The following is a 24,425-nucleotide window of genomic DNA, read 5'->3' as shown; positions in this document are numbered from 1 at the left end:
GTAGAATATTCCCATAGGTTGCTATTGAAATTCATTTTCAACCGACATCTTGTTCCGGATTACGAGTTGAAGAGTATGGTTACAAAACAAAATTTGTTGATTTGTCCACATCGGTTTCTCGGAATATTCTGAACCGATTTTGACAAACTTGATTTGAAATGAAAGGCCCATCAGCTGCTGTTGAATTTTGTGTGGATCCGAGTTCTGGTTCCTGAATTACAGGGTGATACGTACGATCACGCAGCAAACGAATTCTGCGATGAATGTAAAAAGGTGAAATTATTTCAAAATGTAAACACAACTGTTGAATTTTTAGATCTAGGTCACCAACAGTCATTCAAAGTCTCTTTGGCCACACTGGCCACCATCGAAGGATCCGGAAGCATCCAAATTCAGAATACGGTTATATTGGTTTCTCGAAAATGGCTAGACCGATTTGATCAACTTAGTCTCAAATGAAGGTGTCGAGTCCCCGGAAACTGATATTAAATTCCATCTCCATCTGACTTCCGGCTTCGGAGTTACGGGTTATGGAGTGCGATCACATAGAAAACTCCGATTCAAACCGATACCGCGATGAATGTAAAAAGGTGCTCTTATATATACTTACCAAGTGTAATAAGAATGAAAAACATTTCCATAATGTTATATTGTACGAACCAGCTATTAAATCATAGTTTGGAGAAATGAGACAGGTACAATTGCACCTCTAGGTGGATTAAAACGGGGTTTCTATTCGTGAAATTAATTAATTTGATATCCTTCCCATTCCGAATGTTTGCACCTTTCAATCCACCCATTAAGGAGTTATACCAATGTAGAGTTTTAAAAATATCTATTTTTTTCATTGGTCTAAATGTGCTTTAGGTCCTTAAAATTATACGTCAAAATAGGCGACAAAAATATATAAATGTTCAAATTTTCGATTCTGCCGCATATGACATTTTCGTCGTTTTTCTATTGAAAAGCCGCCATTTTGTGACGAAATTACTTGAAAGCATGATTTTTTGCACGTCGCAATAAGAATTGTAAGTTCCATTTTACGAGATCTCGATTGCGTTAAGAAAAATTTCTGACATATGCCAATTTTTAGTGCTCTACAGTATAGTGTAATCCCTAAAGTATTTGCATAATTACGACTACTCTTCACACAACACAAGAACCCAACGGCCGTTTTCGGAAAGTAAGTGCTCCAAGTTTGTTGCGATTTAAGAAGACAAAGACACGAAAATGGTCCTTGTCGCCATGATAAACCGGATAAACGAAATAATCCATCTAATGGTGTATTAATTCCTTGTACAAGTATTAATACTCATATAATTTGATACCTGTCAGGACTGGGTCCTATCGACATTGAGCGACTTTTGATATAAAGTGATTGTTTAGTTTAATTACAAAGCTTTTCGTTTATGAGAAAAGCAATCGAAAGTCTTTAAAGATATATTTCAAGATGTTATACCTTCAGAAACCTGTATATTTAAAACAAAAGTAACAGGGTTGAGCGGAAATAAGTTAAATGTATCCGAAGAACTTAATCCGAGGAATTAGTACATTTCAATTAAATTTTTATCATGTGTACACGAAAGTTAAAAAGTAAAAATCTTTCAAAGTGAATGGAAGATCCAGGTTATCAGAATTAAATTATTCCTGTACACCTCCGAAGCCATCATCAGAGCCCATTTCCACAAAGTAATCAATAAGGATCGAGCCGCTGTACAAGTAACCCGACCGGTCCACTTTTTATTCAATCAAATTTTCGTCACCAAAAATCTTCCAAGCGTTGACTGCAATCGCGTATAAAATGATTGTTTGCAACCAACTGATGGCAATTAGGAGTGCCAAACAGGTCCTCAAACGTGAAATTAACAGGTTTTTTTCTGCGAAAAAAAAACTAATTTCTCCAACGTCGCCGATTCTTATTCTGCGCTGCGCCGCTGGCATTGCGTTGCTGGTCAACCAATCTGTTCTACCTTTCGTTTGCTTTTTCCAAGTTCCGAGATTGACCATCATTATTAAAAGTTTGATGCTGGGTCGTAGCAGCAGCTGCAGTCCAGGAACCTGCACGGCGAAGGCGCAGGAGGACCCCGAAAACTGTCGATAAGTATCGTGAGAAACTGAAAGTCCCAAATCATCATCCTGGTGCTGCCTGCTGTTGCTATTATTATTACTGCTTGTTTTGTTTCCCTGCTTCCTTTGGTGGATTTTCCGTTACGTCACTGCACTGCTGCTGCTGCTGCTGTCTCCCGATGAAGAGCTGCCACACATTCTGACTCGACGGGACCCTCTGCCCTATCTTTGAAACATGGATGCACCTCGTGTGCTCTGCCAAACGTAGGTTGGCGGAAGGGAGACGGAACTAGGCTGGATGTTTTGTCCTTGTCGGAAGTTTCTCACAGTTCGGCTGTGCCGTGTTTTGCGTGGAGCAGCAGCTGGCGATCAGGGTAAAAGGAAGATCTATTAAAAGGGGAAATCGGAATCGAAACGGTTCATTATTCTCCCGTATGGTATAGTTGGGTTCATCGGATTCATCTGACGTGTGCCTAATCGAGACACAACAGCAGTAATTCGGTGCTGGCAGTGATGGAAGTTCATCGTATAATGACTAACAATAAAATTTCTGTCAATATTAATTCACAGGTCATACAGCAAATAGTAACAAACCTAATAAACATCTTATCATTCAAGAGCCTAACGACCTGTTCAGGGTATCATCCAAACAATATGTGGAATCGTTGGACTATATGGGTTAATGTTCGTGTATAATATTTGTTTATAGGGGAAGTCACTAAAGTCCATATTTTTCCAGTTCAACCTGGATGCTATGGTCAAATTTGAATCTGTTTCTTAATTAAAACTTTTTATAATAATTGAAAATACAGCATGCATTCAATATCGTATTTCAGCAAAAGTTTCATTGCAATAAAAATAATTTCGACGACAATACTATCAGTTTCCTGTCTGGAACGAAGCCTCTAATAAGTTGATATTTGAAAAGTTGTATTTAATCTGCCAACACTGTATATAACAGGATGAATAGTAAGCCGAGCGAACGCCCATCGTCCACGGTATGAACAGCTTCCCCTGATTTCATTCATCGTTCTCTTTTGCAGGGGAGATACCGTTCATCGGCGAACACAGTTTACGTTCATTCATCCTTCGCTCGCACCGAATAACGCATTTCTATACAGCAAAGTGGCATTCGCAACAATGGAGAGGCTCTCTCTTTACGCTCACAGGATCCTAGCATGAAGCACAGTCACAAAAGCGGGGAAGTGTGCCTTTCTCTGGAATACCGATATAGCTGGCGATGGCACACGTACCGTCTTCCGTTCCGTCGCATGCTACGATTGGACGGGCTAACCGCATCACTCACTTGATCGCCTAACGCCGAGGCGTACGTACTGAAGTTTTCATAGCTCTTATTCTGTAGCGAAAGAAATACTACAGCTCATTCCGGTGCGTTGAAAGACCAGGCCAAGGAGAGGTACAGGTTGGCTAAGGTGTCGCGGTGTGCGAAGGAAGGCACCATCTCAGTAGTACGAGTCTGGTCCTGAAAGCGAATGAATCAACACGAACGGAGCAGTCGTTGATTGGCAGAGAACGTGTGTGGTGTCCTGCTAATAAAAGCAATAAGTGCCGCAATCCCGTACGAGAGTGTGTGATTCGAAGACAAACGTGAATCGAGAGGATCCGATTAATGAATAGAATCTAACGGTACATTGAGCCGATGGGACGAGCAGTTTGTTTGTTCGTTTCATTGTGGCGGTGTGTGGATTAGTGTGCGACTAACGAGACGCAGTGAGTTTAGCAGAAAGGATTACAAGTGATTTCGGAATTAGGGAAAAACAACCAGTGACGTGATTTTACGTTGAAGGATAGTCCGTTGTAATTGAATGCGGTTACGAGTGTGGTTAGAGCACTACAGCAGTAGTTGAGTGTACCACCGGGTCGAAAGCTCAAAAACGAAACCGGAAGTGGGTGATTTGTTTCTGCGGATGATCCTTGTCGGATCTACAAAATGACAATGTCGCAGCTATTGAAGCAGACGAAAAAATGTTGCGTGAAGGTAGGTCACATTTTTAATAGCAATGACATCAAGGCCTGGTTTGTGGGGCTAATGGAAGAGTAGACAAGTTTATGGTTATTCTTTAAGCACGAGGTAGGACAGACAGGATGTCACTGTCTTAGCTTTTAATTGTCGCTACCTATTTGTGGTGATTCTTCTAGTAGTTTCAAACGTCACAATGGGAAAGTAGGATATCAAAGCATCAGTAGAATGGGAAATGGTTAAAAGACCGTGCGGAAGCGTACAATCGGATGTTCTCACGCTGCACCGAGCCGTCGGATATCGGGCCGGTGCTAGCAACTAGGGTGGCAATTAATTTTAACAAGTTGCTTCACTCAGAGGGGAATATGAGACTACCATAGCTCAGGATCAACCCCTCCGTCATGCAGATGTTTTTTTTTCTACTTCTATTTCTTCCCGGTAATGAATGCCGAGTGCAGTGTGACTCGTATGGCACCAGAAGCGAGAGGATGGTTGTGGGCTTCCGCGGGTAGTTGTGCTCGGGGGAGTAGGTATTTTGTGGTGCAAGCGACCGTGGGAACATGTTTGTTACGCTTTCTTGGTTACGGGATTTATGAGTATGAAAGTGATGATAAATAATTGAGGATAGGCGGATTATTTCCGCTTCATAATTTCATCGAAAGGGGGAGGAGAGTGGCGAACAGCGCGTTGATGGAAGTCAACAAATCCCGGTTTGTTGAAATCGTTTCTGGGTATTCAAACTTCTTGCTAAAAAATCTAGACGTTTTTACTACTGATGAGAAATGGCTCTAATTGATCTTACCAAAATTATATTGCCACTTCTTGTAAACTGAAATGTATACCCTAGTAACAATTTATGTTTTATGGCAGTTTTAAAGCCACTCATAAAACTTAGATTGCACATGTAGCGTGCTATAAATCTTCAATTGTTACTTGGGTTTCTAGCTTTAAGATAGCTGTAAAATTTTCTTATTTCATTAGAAAAACAAATCTCAATATGTAATCCCCTTGTTTTTAAGAAATTCAAAATGTAGAACAAAGAAATTGGCTCCTTCAAACTAACGCAAACGTGCCTTATCAAATAAACGAACTGAATAAATAATGGATATTTAACAAGGATTATTTCTTATGAATGAACTAAACGATTTTCGAAACTTCTTTTGCGAATTCGGAAACTGTGAAAGTTTTAAAAATATTAATACGAATTGCGAACTTGAAAATTGTGTCAGATTATTTTTTGGTCGTAATAATTTGTTCTTTTTAAGTTTCGAAAACTAATGGATACTAATGGGTCATGGAGATATTCATGGTTGTTGTCCGGTATTCTGAATTTTTTTAAATCTTTAGTTTGCAGATTTGCCTCTATTTTTTATGAAGAATATATTTGAAATTGCTATTAGGAAAGGTAAAAAAGGGGAATTTTTCATAAAATTCCATTCTGCAGCGGGATAATGAACGAAATTAGTTTATTCAAAATCTCTTTAGCATTTTTAAAGACTTAGTGTTCAGTTTATCAAAACAAAACGATTCACTCTTTGTTTTGCAGCTACTGAGTACTAAAATTACAACCTTTATGTCTAAAATGGATGTGTACATAAAGTAAACAAAATGGCGGTCTTCGGAGAAATCTTGCAAAGACAAATTTTACCCGATTTTGTCGTTTTTCAGGTATCTTTGCACGAATCACTCGAGCTAAGTAGAACTAAGAAACCTGTTAAGCCAAAATTTTTGAAGATAGTTGAATATAAAAACAGGTCTTGAATGGTTCACGTGTTGGTTATGGTTTATAATATAAAACATACATTCATTCATTTGCCAAAATAAGTTTAAAATCCGTCAAGAGAGATCTTCAATTCGGAAAACATCTCTCGTGCATTCTTATGTCTGCACGTATCCCTACGATCACAGTCATATTGTTTTAATCCTTTCAACCTTAGTAACACATAACTAAACAAAATGCAACTTGAATAACTCTTTTAGAAATTTGGAAACCCGCCATGATGATGATTTCGGTTAAGTTTAAGATTATGTATATAGAAAAGAAAATATATGGCAAACGATACGGAAATTTGTGAAGTTGTAATGTGTTTGTAAACGAACATTTAACATGAGATTTCTATATCAATTTGTATTTCATTGACCTATTCATGATCTATCAGCAGAGGCTTAACCTAGTTTTTTGTGGAACACGAGCCATTGTAACCAGTATTTAGATCTATTGTGGGATGCTTCTTCTTTAATCCAAGTGAATGATCTATTTGACTTATTACTATTTAGTGTATGTGATTGTGGTTATTCAGTTACACATACTTCCCAATCTCCTTTACTAGGGACTCTTAGGCTGCTTCTGATGCTTCATTTTCAGATCCGCGGATACGGCATGTATCTTTTGTATGTTTACCAATCTTCATAAGATGATATTTACTTGCACCGTGTGCTGCTTGTAGTTGTTGTCACAATGTATAGTACTTTTAAGTTTAATCTAAGCAGTACCCCAGGTTTTTATGGTTGAGTGAACGAAATTTCTTTGATTGTCATAGTCTTGTTATCCCAAGCAACAATTGGGGTTTTATGATAGTTTTATAACTACTCATAAAACTTAGATTGTACTTCCAGCATGCTATAAAACTTTAATTGTTACTTGGGTATGGTACTCGAATTGCTTTTTATAACTGCGTTTCAGTTCCATTTTGAATGCACTTGATAAGACTCTACAGAAGCAAATTCAGAGGACGGCAAACGCATCGGCCTTTTCATTCCCGTAACTCCACAATGTCCTATTATAAGTTGGCCTAATACTTTTCTGACAGCCAGAATATACTCCCATACCAGTTTTGAGTGACATGTAGCAGTTCTTAATGCAATTAGGTCAACCTGACTATGTTAGAAAATACAGATATTTGCATCTTCTCTTCAGGCATACCTAAAAGCATTCTAGAATTGCATATATTTGTGCTTGAAACAATGTTGGCAAGTGTCCATGGGGTTCTAGGGTTTATTCCTGGTAATGTTTATACCAGATCCCGTAATATGATTCATTTTATAATCATCTGTGTATGAAGCTACTGAGCTTGGACAAACAAAAGGGCGAACTTGTTCCCAAGTTGATGTTTTATTCCCAATAATTTTATACGGAGTTTCAAAGTTTGGCATTGCTTACAGCCAGTCTTCATTTGTAACGACGAGGTTTTTCATAGAATGATTCTTCAGAACCGCAGGATGTCCTGTTAAATATTCGGATAATAATTGTTTATGACATCGTGTGATGATTCGGAAGGAGATAAAACATTACATCTAATGCTTTTTTGTTAATTTGTATTAAGTTACCAATCTTGGTTTGGAAATTGTATAGAATAACTTGGTCTGAGACTCCATTTTGTACCGATTGTTCGACTGTATGCCTAAAGTGCATTAGTTGCCTTGCTTATAACCTGCTTAGTTCCAGTTTAATTTTTTGTTCAATATTAATCCCAGGTACTTTACTTCAGAGGACATTCCCGTTACTGTTCTTGTGTAACAGTAGAACGCTTGGTAGTGTGCGTAAAAAATTGTGTTCATCTATACCACCAGTTTATCCATAAAAAACTTTTATTAAACTCTAAAAAAATATCAGTCGATTTATTCGATTATCATGATTCAAATTTTGCAAAAAAGTTACTTAAAAATCTATCGACCTAGTTGAATTGTTGTGTTTTTTTTGTTACGCAATTGTGTTGCCAGTTCCAGTACAGTAAGGTAGTGTTACAAAAATCACAGCCACTTTTTCAAAAGCACCATTCAGCTAGGTCGATAGTTTTACACCGACTAATTTGTATATTTAGAATCGACTGATATTTTTCTTTTAGAAATTAATGAAGGTTTTATATGGATAAACAAGTGTTAAAGCTGAACACACTTTTCCTATGGAAATTTCCACTATAATAATACCACTACTAGTCTTATAACCACTCAACCAAAGTTGTTTTGAACCTAAAAAAATGTTTTAATGATCCTCATCTTTACATTACTTTGAAGTAAAGTTTAAATCAGATTGAATTTTATTTGAAATAATATGGTCAATTTCCGGCTCACAACATCAATCCAATCACTTCGTATCCCGTTGATTTCAATAGCTCGTCTAAAACTGAAGTCGAGAGTAAGGGTGACAGAACTCTGCCTAGAGGGCATCTCTTGTTTGTTTTCACAGTCAGTGTCGTGTTTACAAGCGTTTGAGTTATTTCACAATTGAGTTGATTTAATTTATTGTGTAAATATAAGACCCAAATTTTGTCGTAGTATTTCGCATGAAGCTGCCGAAAGTTTCTTTTATATCGAGGAAAGTTGAAATTTCTTTTACTTCGATAGAATTATTCAGTTTTCCAACCAACATGTGTAACGCATCTACTGTTGATTTGTTGCTTCGATATGCGTCATTCGCTCAGTGAAGACTGTTTCAAGTTCTTTGATTTGATATATGAGGTAATCTCCATTATTTTGAGAAATAATGGTCAAACTGATTGACCCAAAAGATTTTGGAAGTGATTTATCTAGACTTTTAGAATAAATTTTATCTCTGGCTTGTAGGCATTTAGGTTGACGATTAAAGCTCCATAGCTCCATCCCTTCTTCACTCTACCCAACCCGCTTGTAAGATCGTTTGAGTAAGCTTGTTGTACGGTATTTTTTCAACTTACTCGCACATCAGTGCTCAAACACTTTCGTTGAGTTTTCCAAATTTCTACGTTATAATCCGTGAGACTTTTTATACTCATCTCACTGTTCCAGTTTTTCTATAGGATCTTATTCCTCCTCCGCGCGTCCTTATCGTATGTACGCTTTTTTCGCTGGACAGTTTATATTCTCACCATTCATAAGTTACAACATCTGGCAACTCGGAATAAATATTCTGGGTATCATGCCATCAAGAAATCATTGATAACGAAGTGGCCGACGAATTAGCCAGGTGTAGTTCATCAAACACGTTTGTAGAACCAGAACCATTTCTAGACATATTTACTTGTGTCATCATACTAGAACTGTCAGCTTGGGCAAGAGACCAACTACTAAACGACTGGCATAACGTGGTAACGGGTGTTCAATAAAAAATGAGAATTTTTTCAGTCGTATAGTTAAAAACCAAAAAAAAAAAAATCAACGTGTTCAGTATTTTTTATTAAAACCATAATGTTTATTCTTCAAAAAACGTCAATGAATATTGGAAAAGGGGCCCTGGTCAACCGCACGACGCAACTTAGTCGCGATGTTCTCAAAAGAGCGCTGGACGGCACTGACGTCTATTTTCCGGATACAATTCCGGATCCTGGTGATCAACCGCTTCGTATCCTTGGCCCACCAATTATTTTTGTACACTAGAGCACAGAGGGAGCCGAAAAAATCCTCAATGGGACGGAACTGGAGCAAGTTGGTCAAGTTCCTTTCTTTCGACCCGTACTGTATCTTTTTCTGATCAAGATACTCCAGCGCCTTCTATGCGTAATGGGCAGACACCTTGAAGACGTACTTCCCATCCGCATGATGCACCCTTAAGAACGGCAGAAGAATTTTCTCAAGACGCTCTTCCTGGTACATTTGTTGATTGATGGTCAGACCGCTCGGCTTGAACTTGAACGGCTTTGAAATCCCTCTGTCCGATATGGCGATGTACAGCATAACTTTTTTTTTCAAATTTATGCATAAACTTATATTTTACTTCGAGGGGTGTGGCCGACTTGTCGCTGGAATAGTAGCTGTCATTTCCTAGAATCCACATTCTTCGAGAGCGGAAAGTACTTTCCATCGTTCAGCACGAACGACTTCTCGCGATAATTTTTCGTCATCCACCGGCACTGCGATTTCACGATCACTATCTGCTCGTCCGTGTACTCCAGGGACCGAGTCTTCTTCCGACAGATAATGTCCTCCATCTTGGGGGTTCGGTGAATCAAGGAATTGGAACAGTAATATTTTAGGCCGGCGTCACGCAAACTCGTGCCGTCCTTGTTGTCGAACAGCTTTTTCAACGCTTCCTTCATCTTCTTCGTCATTATCTTCGCCGGACGACCTCTACCGGCCTTCCGCTCCACGCTCAAGGATGCCAGGATCCGGTAAACGGTACTCACGGGTACGTTTTCGTCTCGAAAGTGGTCTACCGTAAACTTTTTTCCACGATGACCATGCGTTTCGTAAAACCGTACAAAACGCTCGTGCAGTGATTGCTGTTTCGACGCTATCTTCGATTGAACTGACAGCACCCGAGCGAAAAGAAACATGCCACCCATTTCTAGGGAGTCCAGAGAGCAACTCTTTTGGAGAGAAAAAAATTACGCTCTTTACTTTAATTACAGAAAGCAGAGGCGACGCGTGGTTCCACCGTCAACCTGTTCAATATACCACCAAGACCCTTAAAACGTCACAATCGTCTCTATGAGACGTTTCTGTTCAGCTGATTCTTTCGTCGTCGATTTCATCCAACATCTAACGAATAGGACCAATGAAAAATGTTCGTTGACATAAAATTTCGCTGGAGCTGACCAAAACAAATTTGTTGTAAAATCCCAAAATCCCACCAGTGAATTGACCAACAAACTTCTTGTAGAATGCTTAATTTACCGTGGAAATAAAAATAAAAATATATAACATATCCGAGAAGGTTGCCACTTAATTAGAATTGAAAAAGAATTCTTAACAGAAACATAAGCAATACAATCATGTATAACCTTCCGACAGTCGCGCTAGTGCACTGAGTGCACGCTGGTCTGAAAATCTAGCGAAATCGTCTTAGAGCAGCTGCGGCTGCTCTTCAGTGAGCTGTTTACGCGACTTCCAGAGGGATAAAGAGATTAAAACTTATATATCGTTATATGATTTGAATTAGCTTGCAATGTAGAATCTTATTTTCTATGCACCGAGAATTATTCGTCCTTCTGTTTGGGATAGATTGAAACATTTGTCAACCGGTTTAAGAAAATACCTTAATTCCTTCAAATTTGATAGAAATTTGAATGTTGTATTTTCCTCGCAAATTATCGTAGCAAACAGGCATTTAACATCCACGCGTTCATGATTAGAACAACCCCTGATTTGAGTTTGTCTGTTTTACACATTCAGTAGATATATTTTTAGCATGTGAATGCAAAGATCAATCGATTTCTTTGGCGCAAAAGTGGACGGTTCATTATTATAATTGAACCAACCAAATACATACGCGCTTGTAACTAGTATGTCCCAGGGGCAGAAACATCTTGTTAGATTTTTCTTGTCTCCCAAGAAAAAAAGCGTTCGATCAACAGCTATGACCGTACGGCGCAAGGTGGTCGAAAATTATAAAGCGCTCTCGTTTTGCACACAGCACCAACGCCCATATGTACATCGCAGCAATGCACGCTGGTTCAATATTTGATTTGAACCGGTGCAAAAGAGAATAGAAAGAGCCTCGCCCATGACACTAATGCTGCTATTCCAGCCGTCGCTCATGCAACTGCTCCCTCTAGAACATGCGGTGAGAGTACGAGATGCGTGCATGTTTCTGGTTGGACCGGTCATAGGAAAGCACTGCTGGAGACGCAAGGTTGATTTATCGTTCAGATCAAACTATCGAACATCAAGGTTCGGAGATTATTACTTTCATTAAAAATAGTTTACTTGCTACTGCTTTAATGTTAACGCAAAATTGGTTTTGGGTCATATGATTGTTCCTACCTGTTCAGTGAACAGGTTGAACGTACCGACGCGTCGCCTCTGACAGAAAGGTATTGAAATCTTTCTCATTTTTATTGAACACCCGTTAGGCACTCGATAAGCTAAGAAATATCCACATACAACGAGGGTCAAAAATCTAATGAATCTAAAACGAAAAGACTTACGTATTATCACAGGCCTATTTCCAGAACTTTTTCCTGCCAAGTATCACCTGACTATATAGTTAGGAAGCTTGACTTTTCAAATACCACCGTGTCTAGTGTGATAAAATTTTCAAGAAGCATCGTGCTGTCAAACGTAAAGACAAAAGAGACCCTAGGACCTTAGTGATTTCATTTTTGTCTAAAGTCAATTCCGTAAATATTGCTTCAATCTTATTCAGATAAATAAAATAATAACTCAGAACTGAGTTTTGACGTTTATTTCCACTTGCTGTAACAATATCCTCTTTCACCGCTATTTTATTGAAAGAGCAAATATTCCAACAATTCAGGCTGCACCCCGTACTTACACATAACTCCACAGAGTAATATAAGTTACATTTTCATCGTAGCTTCGACGGATCCAGAGAAATCCGTTCCAAATCTGTGCATTCGTCGTCATTTTATCGCCTCATAAAAGAAGAAGACGGTCAGACGGTGAAGCACTCGGACAAATCGACAGAGCAAGAAAGCATTCTCTTTCTCTCTCTCTTGAGTAGTTCCCCTAAAACCTCTAAAAGGGCCCATATGTGTTTTCCATCATTCGCCCGTTTCCACAGTCCATGTCTGGATATGTATTCTTTGTTTTCACTTTATACTTTTTCACTGTCGATCTCTCGAACAGGTGTGATTACCCTCTTTTTCCCAGGGAAACAACCAGCGAGCGCAGTGGATGTGCTTCCCGTGGTTTGGAGATGAATGTTATTTTTATGGTCGCTTTTGTGGGAACTTTTTTTTTAATTTTTATTTTTCGGGAGCCACTTCTCGGATTGAAACGTGATTTGAAGGACGACTTGCCCAAAAGGGAAATGGACTCAAGCAGCGGCGGCGACGGTGGTGGTGGCGGGGCAGGCAGGTGAGATGCGATAAAAAAAATAAAGTCATGTCGGTTAGCTCTCGCGATCCTGATCGTTGATGATGGCGGTGAGATTCGGTGGGAAAATATTTAAGAAGCATCATAACTGCGAGCGTTTTCTTTTTGCTTTGTTTTTGGTGCAGCAACAAAGAACTGAGTACGACATACTGGCGGTATCGTTTTTTTTCTCTTCTGGGGAAAGGAAGCAAACAGGAAATGACTTGAACAGATTTTCTTTCCTTTGGACGAAGTTGATGAAGCAGAGGAAGAAAGAAGCTGTGGGAATGAAATTTGAGACGTACGAATATGAAAATTGGAACAACCATAATTACTGGCTACAGTGTACAGTGTATCGATCGGAAGTTTTTCAAGACAATGAACGTAATTTAATCTTACGATATTTAAAAGGCTTTTGAATTGGCATGGCAAATTATGAAGTTTGATAACCGTATTGGGATTTTTTTATTCAGGCTTCAAATTAACCTGACCAAAATCAGTGACCATCAGCCAACGAAAGAGACGGAGCAAGAATTTTGTATTTATTTTTATTTGTATCGTTTTAAAGAGCAAAAAATTTATGCCTGTATGTAATTAATGAACTATAACTTGATCAATTTCCTATCGGTGTCCATTGATCCGAACCAAGTATCTGATGTGCACCGAAAAAATTGTCCGCTTGTTATCGGACATAGCGACCAGAGTACGGTTTCGTAAAAGTGAAAATAAAACACTCCTCGGATTTTAATGTCTGTTTTCCGGGGACTGAAAGCACTGTCGCCGCCTAGAGGATGGTACTGGTTCGCACGAAGCCGCCGCTGGGCAGTCGTCGTCACGTTGGTGTAAATCGATTGGTGGGAATGAATACAGCAATCGTGAATGACAAATTTATGACTTCCGGGAAATAGGGTTTTTGCTCCGATCGATGATAGAGGGAAGTATGCTATGGGTTAAGTTTGTTATGCCAAAGAAGTATATAAATGTTTACAAAGATCAGTATAAAAGGGCGGTATAAACAGAATCTGACATTGATGCAAAGTTACATCTTGAAGCTGAGCAAAAATAACAGATGTGCCACATATATAGAGTGCAAATAATACTTGATAATATTTAATATTATCAAGTATTTTTTGCTTATAATACTGGTGGAGAATCCTTTAGATGTCTTCGCATCAATTAGCACGTATTTTGTATTCTTTTGTTGAGACAGTAACCGTTTCTTTCATGAAACTAGTACAGTGAAGACCCGATTTTATCAGCCTCATATGAACATTGATAGTTGGTAGTTTGATGGGCTCTTGTAGACGAACTTGAGTTCGAGTAAATCCTTTCTTGAGCATATTTTTTTAGCTTAGAGATTTGAAAAATGAGGCTATATCTAGAAACTAAAGAAGAATATTTTAAGAGCGTCGGTTTCGTAAAAAGAAAAAAGGAAAGAAAAATATATGTCCCCGTTTTATCAACCTAAAATTTACAAAGTGACTGGTAAAAACGGGTCTTCACTGTATTATAAATACAGGGTGTACCAATAATCCACACACCTTTCGTCATAAGCATAGAGCTTTCAAAATCATTTTAACACTATTGTTCAGATTAGAAAAAAATTTCATGAGACTAAGCATTTAAATATAATACAAAGCTTTGAACCATCGAAAAGAGATTTCGGATCAACAGAAAATTCTCTTTCAAAAATCACGGCTCTTTTTGTTAGGAAATATTCGGCTGCCATGTTATTCTGCATGTGCGTATGATTCGGATGTGTTATCTGTATCAACATCCCACAGTGCATCATTTACTAAACATAAATTTTCACGAAGTCGCGAAACAGACTCATTAAACCGGCCGGTCTAACACACACACGTGTTGGTGGGCATATGCTATAATAACTGAACTTCAAGTTGCCCAATTATCATACAAATCCATCAGTTGGAATGTCGCTGCTAGGTTAGGTTAGTCGACCTGAAGCACATGGAAATAGTATCTCAGGCCACCATCTAACTGCGTTGTTTCCTAACGTTCCAGTGGGCAGTGCAAAGCCACACACTGATTAAATATTAACACTCACTAATGTAATGTCTCCAGCGAGAATTTGTGAGTCCATTGGCCTTGCGGTAAAGTTTTGTTTGTTTCAGAAGCCCACGATATGGTTATGTGCGGGTATGAAGAAAGAAGGTCGGGAATTCTGAAGAATTCTGACCTAACCCGATCGGAAGGGCATAACCAATTTATAAAAACAGCAGTTATGTATTTCAAAAATATTTTGAAACAGAACCTTTTATAAATCCGGCTGGTTAGTTGTTAAAATAACAATAAATAAAACAAAAACCTGGCTATTGCTAACAATTTTTTTGAGAGTTGTCCTACTTGAGCTGTAGAGCTAGGTTCTCGCAAGAGCTCCCCGTAAAAATCACACTCTACAATTGCAGACGAGACAGGCAATGGCGCCCACTAAAACACTGCTTTAGACCAATTGTAGCAGGCCGTGATTCTGAGTGTGATATTTATTGTACGGTTCAGGTATGTGCGGGCGTAGCGACTTCGCGATCTTGTGTATCATCGCGAAGGCCTCGAGCATTGGTAACATCGCGTGTATAAATTCTATATAAAACCATTTGCCTTTCGCATATTCGCGTGTGTTCTAGAATGATCGCGCGCGGACCGTGAAATCCGTTTTTATCGCGTGTGTTCTTGGATGGCCATCTTTCTAATATTCAGTTTTCGGTGTACTGATCACATTCTGACAGGGAGTGAGTTACTAGAGTTCCCGGTCATGTCGCCATGGAACGTGTTGTCCAGTGGATATGAGAACTTTCTTATGAATTGACTCAGTTGAACGCCTAGATTTCTGGAGTCGAGGTTAGAGACTTTCGGACGTGACTGATTCATAATCGCGCGAGTGCGGAGACTGTAGGTTCACGCTTGAGACAGCGTTTGAATATTTATAAGTGCTGAGACGTTCATATTATCACCGGGATGTTATCATGTCTGCGAGAGCGCGGGTGTAGGTTGCGTGGATGATCGCGAATGGCTTAAGCATTTTTATTTATGATTGTCGCGTGTACCGTAAACCGGGGTAACATTGATCACTTTTCGAAGTAATCATTACATATTTTTAGACGCAACACATTTTTTTCAAGTTTAACATTTTTAAACCATGTACTGATGTCTGGAGAACAAGATTGGATGGTTTTACCTAAAATTCTCCGGCTCCAGCTATTTTTCCAAAAATGATTTCAAATTGAAGTTCGTTTTCGTATTCCGGGGTGACTTTGATAACCTGCATGTTGACTCACATTAAGTTATTGATGTCAATGTTTTTCATTCAAATGTTTGTTTAAACTAATTCTGGAAAGATACTCATCGTTAAATAGATGTTAATTAGTATTCTACAAAGTATTTCAATATACTGTAAAATTCGAGTAACCAAAATTCGTATAATTTGTGTCCAACTAGAATAACAGATTTTGAAAACCTTTAAAACTGCTAAAATTGCTTTATTTTATTTATTTATTTATTTATTTCGTCAATCAAATGTAGACTACATTATATAAATATTAATTGCTTATATACTATCCTGTAAACTATTTCTATGTACTATGATGCCGTAAAGAGTTGAAAAACTGTTTTAAACTTGTTCGGGGCATGGTAAGGTCAATACTTTCACAATGCTCGTTATACACAGCCATCATCTGGTTTAGTGGTCCGAATTTAGCATAGTCTGTACGGTGATGACCTATCGCGAACAAATTTCTATTGCGTAATTGACGAGTAGGAGCATATAAATTTAATTTTGACAAAATGTAAGATGAGGCAATACGCTGCATGACGATATCGTTTAGTAACGAGATCATAGCATAGTCCCGACGTTCTTTTAATGTTTGAATATCTATCAACATACAACGTGCTTCATAAGATGGAAGAGGGAATACTGTCCATCTTAACTTGCGTAATGCATATAGTAGAAACTGTTTTTGGATTGATTCAATTCTCACTTCGTGTTTTTTTATGAATGGTGACCAAACAATACTACAATATTCTAAAATAGACCGAACATATGCTACGTAAAGAGTTTTAATTGTGTAAGGATCTTGAAAGTGATATCCGAAGCGTTTTATAAAATTAAGCATATTACTAGCTCTATGAACAATTGTGTTGTAATGTTCCACAAAGTTTAATTTTTTATCTAAGATAACTCCTAAATCTCTTATTTTATCGCATTTCTGAACGGTTTGATTACCTAATGTAATTGACACGGAAGCCGTGATTTGTTTTCTGCTAAAAGTCATGAGATTACATTTTTTAACATTTAACTCCAGTAAACATTTACAACACCATGTATAAATGTGATGTCCCGACTCATGGCAAACCATTACACGCTGGATGCACATCTCCGGCGTATTGGGCTCGTGGATAGTGGTATCTGCGCTTGTGGCGACGGCTATCACGACATCGAGCACATTGTCTGGGCGTGCACCGAGTACAGTTCCGCTAGGTCTCGGCTAATGGATACCCTGCGGGCCCGAGGAAGACCATCCAACGTCCCGGTTCGAGATGTGCTGGCAAGCCGCGATGTTCTCTATATGTCCCTTATATACACCTTTGTGAAAACCATCAATATACAAGTCTAACTGCCCCTTGTTATCTCCTTATCATTCTCAGAACGCTCTTCCACCTGTATCAAACCATCTGTATCGAATGAGCCAACAAACACGGGACCTGCGGCACGAACATAACACGCTTAACTCGAAATGTAGCCGATCCACATCTGAGCCGTACTACGAAATCGTCTGGAAAAACCCCTGCCACCTTGAGGAGGACCACCCGGCGTCCCAGTACATGATTCCCCTGATGAAGGCCACCCGAGTTTGTAATCCATCCGTTGATCTCACGATGCCTGAAACTGAAATAATTTTCTCTCACTGCCATCTTTGTCTACCCACCCTCCCCTGACTCTTATACCCAGAAGTAACACCCCTACCCCCCCCCCCAATATCATCACGAAGCATTTAGCTCTTCTTGTCTCTTCTAGTTTTAACTATTATATTATATAATCTCATTGAAATTGCCCAACTCTACTACCCACAAAAATAACTATAATTACGAATCTTTACAAAATTCAATCATGCCCTCTAGTTATTCCTAGTTTTAAGTTAGTCGTAAAAAATTGTCCCCCTTAATTATACATTATTTGCTCCAATAATCTCACTGATAAAAATGTCAAACCATATTGCCACAAAAACTAAATGACCCCCCTAATCTTACGAAAACAATATTATCCCCTTGTGTAGATATATAAGATAGCTATAAAATCGCATTAGTTTCATTTTTAAAAAATCAATATGTAATCCCCTAGTTTTAAGCAATTTAAAATGTAAAACAAAACAAAATTGGCACCTTTAAGCTAACGCAACGTGCCTTATCAAATAAACGATTTGAATAAAAAAAAAAAACACCATGTATAAAAGATTTGTGTTTCATCGTGAAAAACATTATAGTCATTATTATTTCTGATTTCTAAAAATAGCTTCATATCATCCGCATATATGAGAATATTAATGTTTTTTAAAATAAGAGAGATGTCGTTGACATATAAAATAAAAAGAAGAGGTCCTAAGTGTGAACCTTGCGGAACCCCCGAAGTAACTTTAATTATATCAGATTTCATCTCATAGAATTTTACTATTTGCTGACGATCTGTTAAATACGACTTAATCCAATTGAGGAGTCTCATCTCGATTCCCAATTTTTCAAGTTTGAATATTAACATGGGAATGTCCAGCTTATCGAAAGCTTTGCTGAAGTCAGTGTAAAGAGCTTCTATATGATTTCCTTTATCCATGGCATTTAACGAGTAATCAACAAATTCTATTCAGTGCTTTATCAATGTACAAAAAGTTTCATCCATTTTAACACGTTGGACTATTAAACAATAAAAAATATTGCGAATTTTAGCTTGAAATAATTTAAAATAATTGCCGACTAGTTTCACAAAAAATTGTGTTTAAAATAAGCAAACTCTTTAAAATATATTTGGCATATCCCACTCTAAAGGAAAATAAAAACTCGCTTGTAATTTATTACTCTTGCTCAAATCTGAGATTTATTTGTTTCATAAAAAATAGACACTTTACGAAGTTTCGTAAAAATAAGGTAAAGTCAAATTTCGGTTTTTTGTAGTTTTTGTACCCAAAAACCGAACAATAAACTCAAAAAGTATAACAAATCACTATTTTATAAGTTTAGAGTAAAAATCAGTTTAAATTAAAATGTTTCGGTAGACTATTCTGGTTTAATAAGCGATCTACGAAAAAAGTTTCGACTGATCAAAGTCACCCCGATGATCAAAGTCACCCCGATGATCAAAGTCACCCCGGTTTACGGTATGTGACTTCGTGTGTATAAATTCGATTTTTATGTCGCCAATGAACGTGTAGTTTAGTGGATATGAGCATCATCTTTTTTATTGGTTCACCTGAAGGCATTGGACTTATGCTACTAGGGCCGAGTATAGGGGTTTCCGGACGAAACCATTTCATGATTGCGCGAACACGGAAATTTGGAGGTTCACTCTTGAGAACGCGTTTGTGAATTTATAAGTGCTAAACCACTTAGTCACCGGGGTGTTATCCAGTTTGCGAGATCGTGAATGGTTGTGCGTGGATGATCGCGAAGTACTCGAGCATTTGTATGTTGGCGTTTTTGTCGCGTGTGCTAGTGTGTGTGTAACTTCGCCTGGGGCCATTCGCATGTTCGCGTGTTCTTCAATGATCGCACGTGGACGTCTTGTCTAGTTTTTATTTCTATTGGTCCAACTGAAGGCATGAGTTTGGGCTGCTAGGATGAAGGGTAGAGACTTCCGGACATGACCGATTAATGATTGCGCGAGCGGTGGGTTGCTGCTTGAGACCGCGTTAGTAATTTTTAGGTGCAAATATTCACTTAATTACCGGGCCACTTAATTACCACTTAATTTGTGAACAGGTTTGTGTTATCGCGAACGCCACGTTTTCACATTTGGAATGAGAGATTGTGAGTGTATATGGGAGAATAAGCAATTTGTGTTAGTGAGTGTTAGCATGGATCTAATTTAAAATATAGTACTAAAAGACGGGTACCTCCAGAGAGAACTTGGCCCTAAACCCACATTGTATATTATTTGACCATGGCAATGTATAATAAAGATCGCCAAGTTAAGTTCTAAAATTGATCACAATGTAGCTTAACTAAAGATAATTATCGTATCCCAAGTTCCTGTGATATAATAATTGTAATACTGCTTTGGCGGAAAAGCCACCGGACCACATCAAGGTACAGTATCATGCCGAGGGTCTGGCTAATGTTAACAAAATTGTAACAAAATTTCATATGATTTTATCAAAATAATAACTAAAAGAGATTAAATATGTTCCAAAAAATTACATAGAAACTGTATTAGATATCTATGACAATGATCTACCCAGCAAACCATCAATCGTATAACAATGTAGAGAAAGACTCGTAAAGATGTCCACAAAGAGTCAAAACTGTTACAACAGTCGATTTTGGTCTGCAGAAATTGATTTGTAATCGAATATTACAAGGAACATGATTTAAATACGACATTTTATTCAGAATCGCATTGATGTTCTTATTAAATCGTGTTCGATCGGAGTTGGTGGTAGAGCACTGACAACTTATATTCATATAGCTACGAATATTAAAATAATTAAAATTTGTATTTTTGCCCACATTTGATCGTATTTTACATCGATCAATGTCGGATTAACAACTTAATAAAGTCATTGTGGTCGTTCCTATGTGTGGGAATAGTCAGTAAGAAACATAAATATATGTACGACTTCGATATACATTATAATGACTTCAAAAAGTTAGATACGACTTAACATATCACAAAAATTAAGAAAAACGATTTCGCGAAATTATTTACGATTTATCTCATATGTTTGAAATGAGAGTGCTGCATATATGGCGAATGTTTATCGGAATAGTTTCTTTGTTTAAAGACAACATATGATTACAAAATATTGTCACACTTGTTATATCTAAATTAGGTCCGAGTAGTCAGCCCTGCTCTACAATTCAAACGTCGTAAGTTCGAATCCTGTCTTAATATCAAGGTATCCTATGGTTGGTGGCTTGGCATCGATTCGTTTTTTCCTCCTAGAGCCCGCTTTATTGCGTATTTTTGTTATGCTGGAGATGATTGATGTACCTACTTACTGTTTTCAACTTTTGATCTTCTTTACCGACGAATCAGAGTTAATCGCATATAGTAGGTTTGTTCCAGTACATGGAAGTTACTCCCTGTTGCTCCGGAGCAAAAAATTCTTGCTCCTTTTCACTCCGGTTTGCCACCAGAAGAAGAAAAAAGAGAAGAAGATAGTACAGGAACGATTTTCTCCCTGTTTGCTCCGGAGTACTTCCAGTTTCTCCTGGTACTGGAACAAACCTAGTGTTTCGGAATCGTATATTAGTTATGGATATCGTATATAATCTCAGATTGTTGTGCATATCCAATCGTAAATACATTCTCTAGAATCGCTTTCATACTAGAATTTATCGTGCTTAACGTGTAAATTGTTGTCAGAAATCGTCAACTCCAATCGCTATGTACCTACGTATATCGCCTCCAGTTTGGTGTGCATATGCCGATTTTGTCCATTTAGTGCGACTTTTTTGGTGGTATATAAACACGTATTATTCAGTTGCAACTTGGATATACCATCATAAAGGTTGGCTGAGGCTTTCAGTAAATCAAACAATTAATTCTATCTACTGCTTTGTTACTTATCCTGCCTACAAACAGTACGCTAGTCATATCGAAATGTTCTGGGCGTAACACATTGTTTTGTTTAAATTCGCATATATTTGTTCATATAGTCAACGTATGACATTACACAGCAATTGTATCGGTCTTCTAACAATTCGTTATAGAAACATTTAACTGACAATTAATATTCAAGTTACCGTCCGGTAATAACTCCGTTGTTTAGCGTTGGGCCCTTAACAGCAAATCTGCTGAAAAAATATGGGAAAGTTTTTTAATGCCACAATAATAATTATCGAAGGAGAAAGTTAACAGAGATCTGTGATTGTTACTTACACGCAATTGTTTTTTTTTATCCAATTTTGAAGTTCCTGCAATCAGTCGCGCCAAAAAACATTTTAAAAGGCCCTTAAATTGTATATGCTTGGCATACTCTTCCTCAACTCGAATCCTTTCCAATAAGAGAAGGTAGCATAAATGACAAATTGGTTTGAATCCGTAACCTAAATTTCATTATCTGTATCCACGCTCAGTCATTCGTACCATCTTTCACACGATCGAACACATCGAACGCACGACTTGGAGCGCAAATTGACAAATGCTATTATCAACACATTCGCCTCAAATTCCCCGGAACTGCCAGTACCGACAGAAACTTTTTTCCTTTTCCCCCCAGCACCAGGCTCTGCAGCATACTAATCCAATTTTTCGTATTTTTTTTCTCCATCCTCATTCCAGATGATCAGAAAACTCTCGTTCCACCCGAACGGTTCCTCTTCGCCACCGTCCAGTGGTGGTGTGGGTGGGAGCACATCCCTCGGCAGCGGTGGCATCGGCGGTAGCCGCACCGGAGGTCGTTCGATTTCGCTAAACAATCGTGCCACCACCAAGTACGTACTGCACAAAAATTGTACCCCCACGCGGTGTAAAGTACAGCCGACATCACCGGACCGGTTTGCTGCTAGGGCAACTTCGGCGGCAAGCTGGACGAGCGGGGGCACGGATGAATCACCCGGCGTACGACGCAGGCTGGACCTGTCGCCGAAGCCGGAGGTGGAAATTCCGCCCACACAAAACAACTACCGGGTCAGTAGGGACGGGAAGAACCTGCCGAAGAAGCGAACCAACATCTGCAGCAATAAGAATGTGAATCTAAGAAAATGCTTCCGGCTGAGGAAGGGCTTCAGTGAAGAATTGGACAGCGAGGAGGTGAACAATAGTAGTAGCGTAGTGTCATCTAAGCTAGATAAAATCAGCAAAACGTTGTACAACGTGGCCGGAGGCAGCGGGACGGATCGTCGGAACGGAGAAGTCGTGTACAGTGAGAACAAGCTGTTTGGTGGTGGAGTAAACGCCAATAATCTTGCCTCGCAAACGAGTGAAAAAAGTAAAATATCCAAACCACTGTTTTTGAGTGGGAAGCACAAAAAGTACAATCAGATAGAGACTGAATTTGGGGCCGACGATGAAGTCGACTTTGAGGACGGTGATGACGATGAGTTTGTGGCATGTGAACTGGATGTGATCCGGGAAGGAAACAATTCATACGACGGTGGTCGGTTGCAGTTTGAACTGAGTCAGCCACTTCCGGAGTTGGACGTGTCACCTTTTCCCGATGGAACCATCGACAGCTACGACGATATTGTGTTTGAAAAAGTGAAATATGACCGCAACAAGCGTTACCTGCGAAATGGAACCACCAGTTCACCATCAACGGCAAGTAATCGATCACATAATGCCGAAAGTACCCTATCGGCCAGTTTCGACGCCAAACCCGATCATCATCTATCTCAGTTCGCCGATGTGACGAGCAAAAGTGAAGACTACGTGGACCCGTGGAAAAACTACAACGTCAGCAGCCGTTGGAACAAAGTCGCCAAGAACCCGTGGGAATTTGAAGCACAAAGAGTCGAATCTCCTGCCATGTCTCCGCTCCGGCAAACCTCGTGGAATCCATTCACCGAGGTACCTGCCGAGTCCAGCACTCCGCCCCATCAGTTGATCGGTAAAACCTACCCTCCACCATATCAGGTTCGTACCGACATCTGGCAGAATCTAAACAACAAAAACTACGAAATCGACTCGGATGTGATCTGGCGAACGTCGAACTCATCGCGACGTACCTCTGCCAGCACGGTGGAAACCTGGATCGAGGACGAGGTGTTTGATAACTCCTTCAACGAGGAACTCGAACGGCGGTGTGCCACCCTCAAAATCTAGGGCCCAGAAATGACTCGGCGGTGCAATAACTGACTGTTGGAGAAAGCACGACCCGTGACCAGTGAGAGAGCAATACTTGTGTCTTTTCCGTTCTGTTAGAAAAGAAGACAACGTGTAAGCTGCTTCCCGTGTGCTGCGGGGATTCTAGTTCGATAATATATTTTGAAATTGGAGCATGTGATATTAACAATTATTTATAGAAAAAAAGCAGAAAGTGAACAGAGCAAATCTAAGTCTAGTTTAGTTTTTTTTACATCAAAAGAATTGACTCTTTTTGTTTGCTGTTTTTGTGATTTTATTTTCTGTTAAATGAACCAATGATCTCAGCTAGATTGTGAATGTATTGGTAGTTAATTTAATTTGGGTACTCAATTCATCATAAAATGCTTTAAATAAATTAATTAAGTAAATAATAAATTGAGTGGTGGCGAAAATTGAACTTTTCTTCTTCTATTCGTACCTTAATCGAATAACGAATCATGAATGAACGAAAAACTTATACACACACTGTAAGAAAGGCGTGAGAAACACGAAAAAACCTTCAAAATCAATCAAATCAAACCTCTTCTTTGCTATTCCCTTAATTTGACTCCCCCAATTTTGCTAATATATGCTGACCTAAAACGGCAGCTTTCGAAGAATAAAAAAAAAACAACAGCT

At 38.8% G+C, this 24,425-nt stretch overlaps 1 protein-coding gene across 1 annotated transcript; it reads left to right on the top strand.

The window, feature by feature from the left end:
* The first annotated feature begins 3,350 nt into the window (after positions 1-3,350).
* On the top strand, positions 3,351-24,204 carry LOC131689544 (uncharacterized). Its single transcript, XM_058974732.1, has 2 exons — positions 3,351-4,066; positions 22,284-24,204. The coding sequence occupies exons 1-2, from the start codon at positions 4,019-4,021 to the stop codon at positions 23,763-23,765; spliced, it is 1,530 nt and encodes a 509-aa protein (XP_058830715.1). The 5' UTR covers positions 3,351-4,018; the 3' UTR covers positions 23,766-24,204.
* Positions 24,205-24,425: the final 221 nt, after the last annotated feature.

Source organism: Topomyia yanbarensis, chromosome 3 (genome assembly GCF_030247195.1).
Source record: "Topomyia yanbarensis strain Yona2022 chromosome 3, ASM3024719v1, whole genome shotgun sequence".
In the NCBI taxonomy this organism is placed as follows: Eukaryota; Metazoa; Arthropoda; class Insecta; order Diptera; family Culicidae; genus Topomyia; species Topomyia yanbarensis.
The sequence above is the reverse complement of the archived record's forward strand: the minus strand, read 5'-3'. Positions and strand labels throughout refer to the sequence as shown.

Excerpts from the sequence above, each read along its gene's own strand:
- LOC131689544 (XM_058974732.1), top strand. The coding sequence starts at position 4,019 with ATGACAATGTCGCAGCTATTGAAGCAGACGAAAAAATGTTGCGTGAAG. Across the intron at positions 4,067-22,283 it reads CGAAAAAATGTTGCGTGAAG|ATGATCAGAAAACTCTCGTT; the intron begins GTAGGTCACATT and ends TCCTCATTCCAG.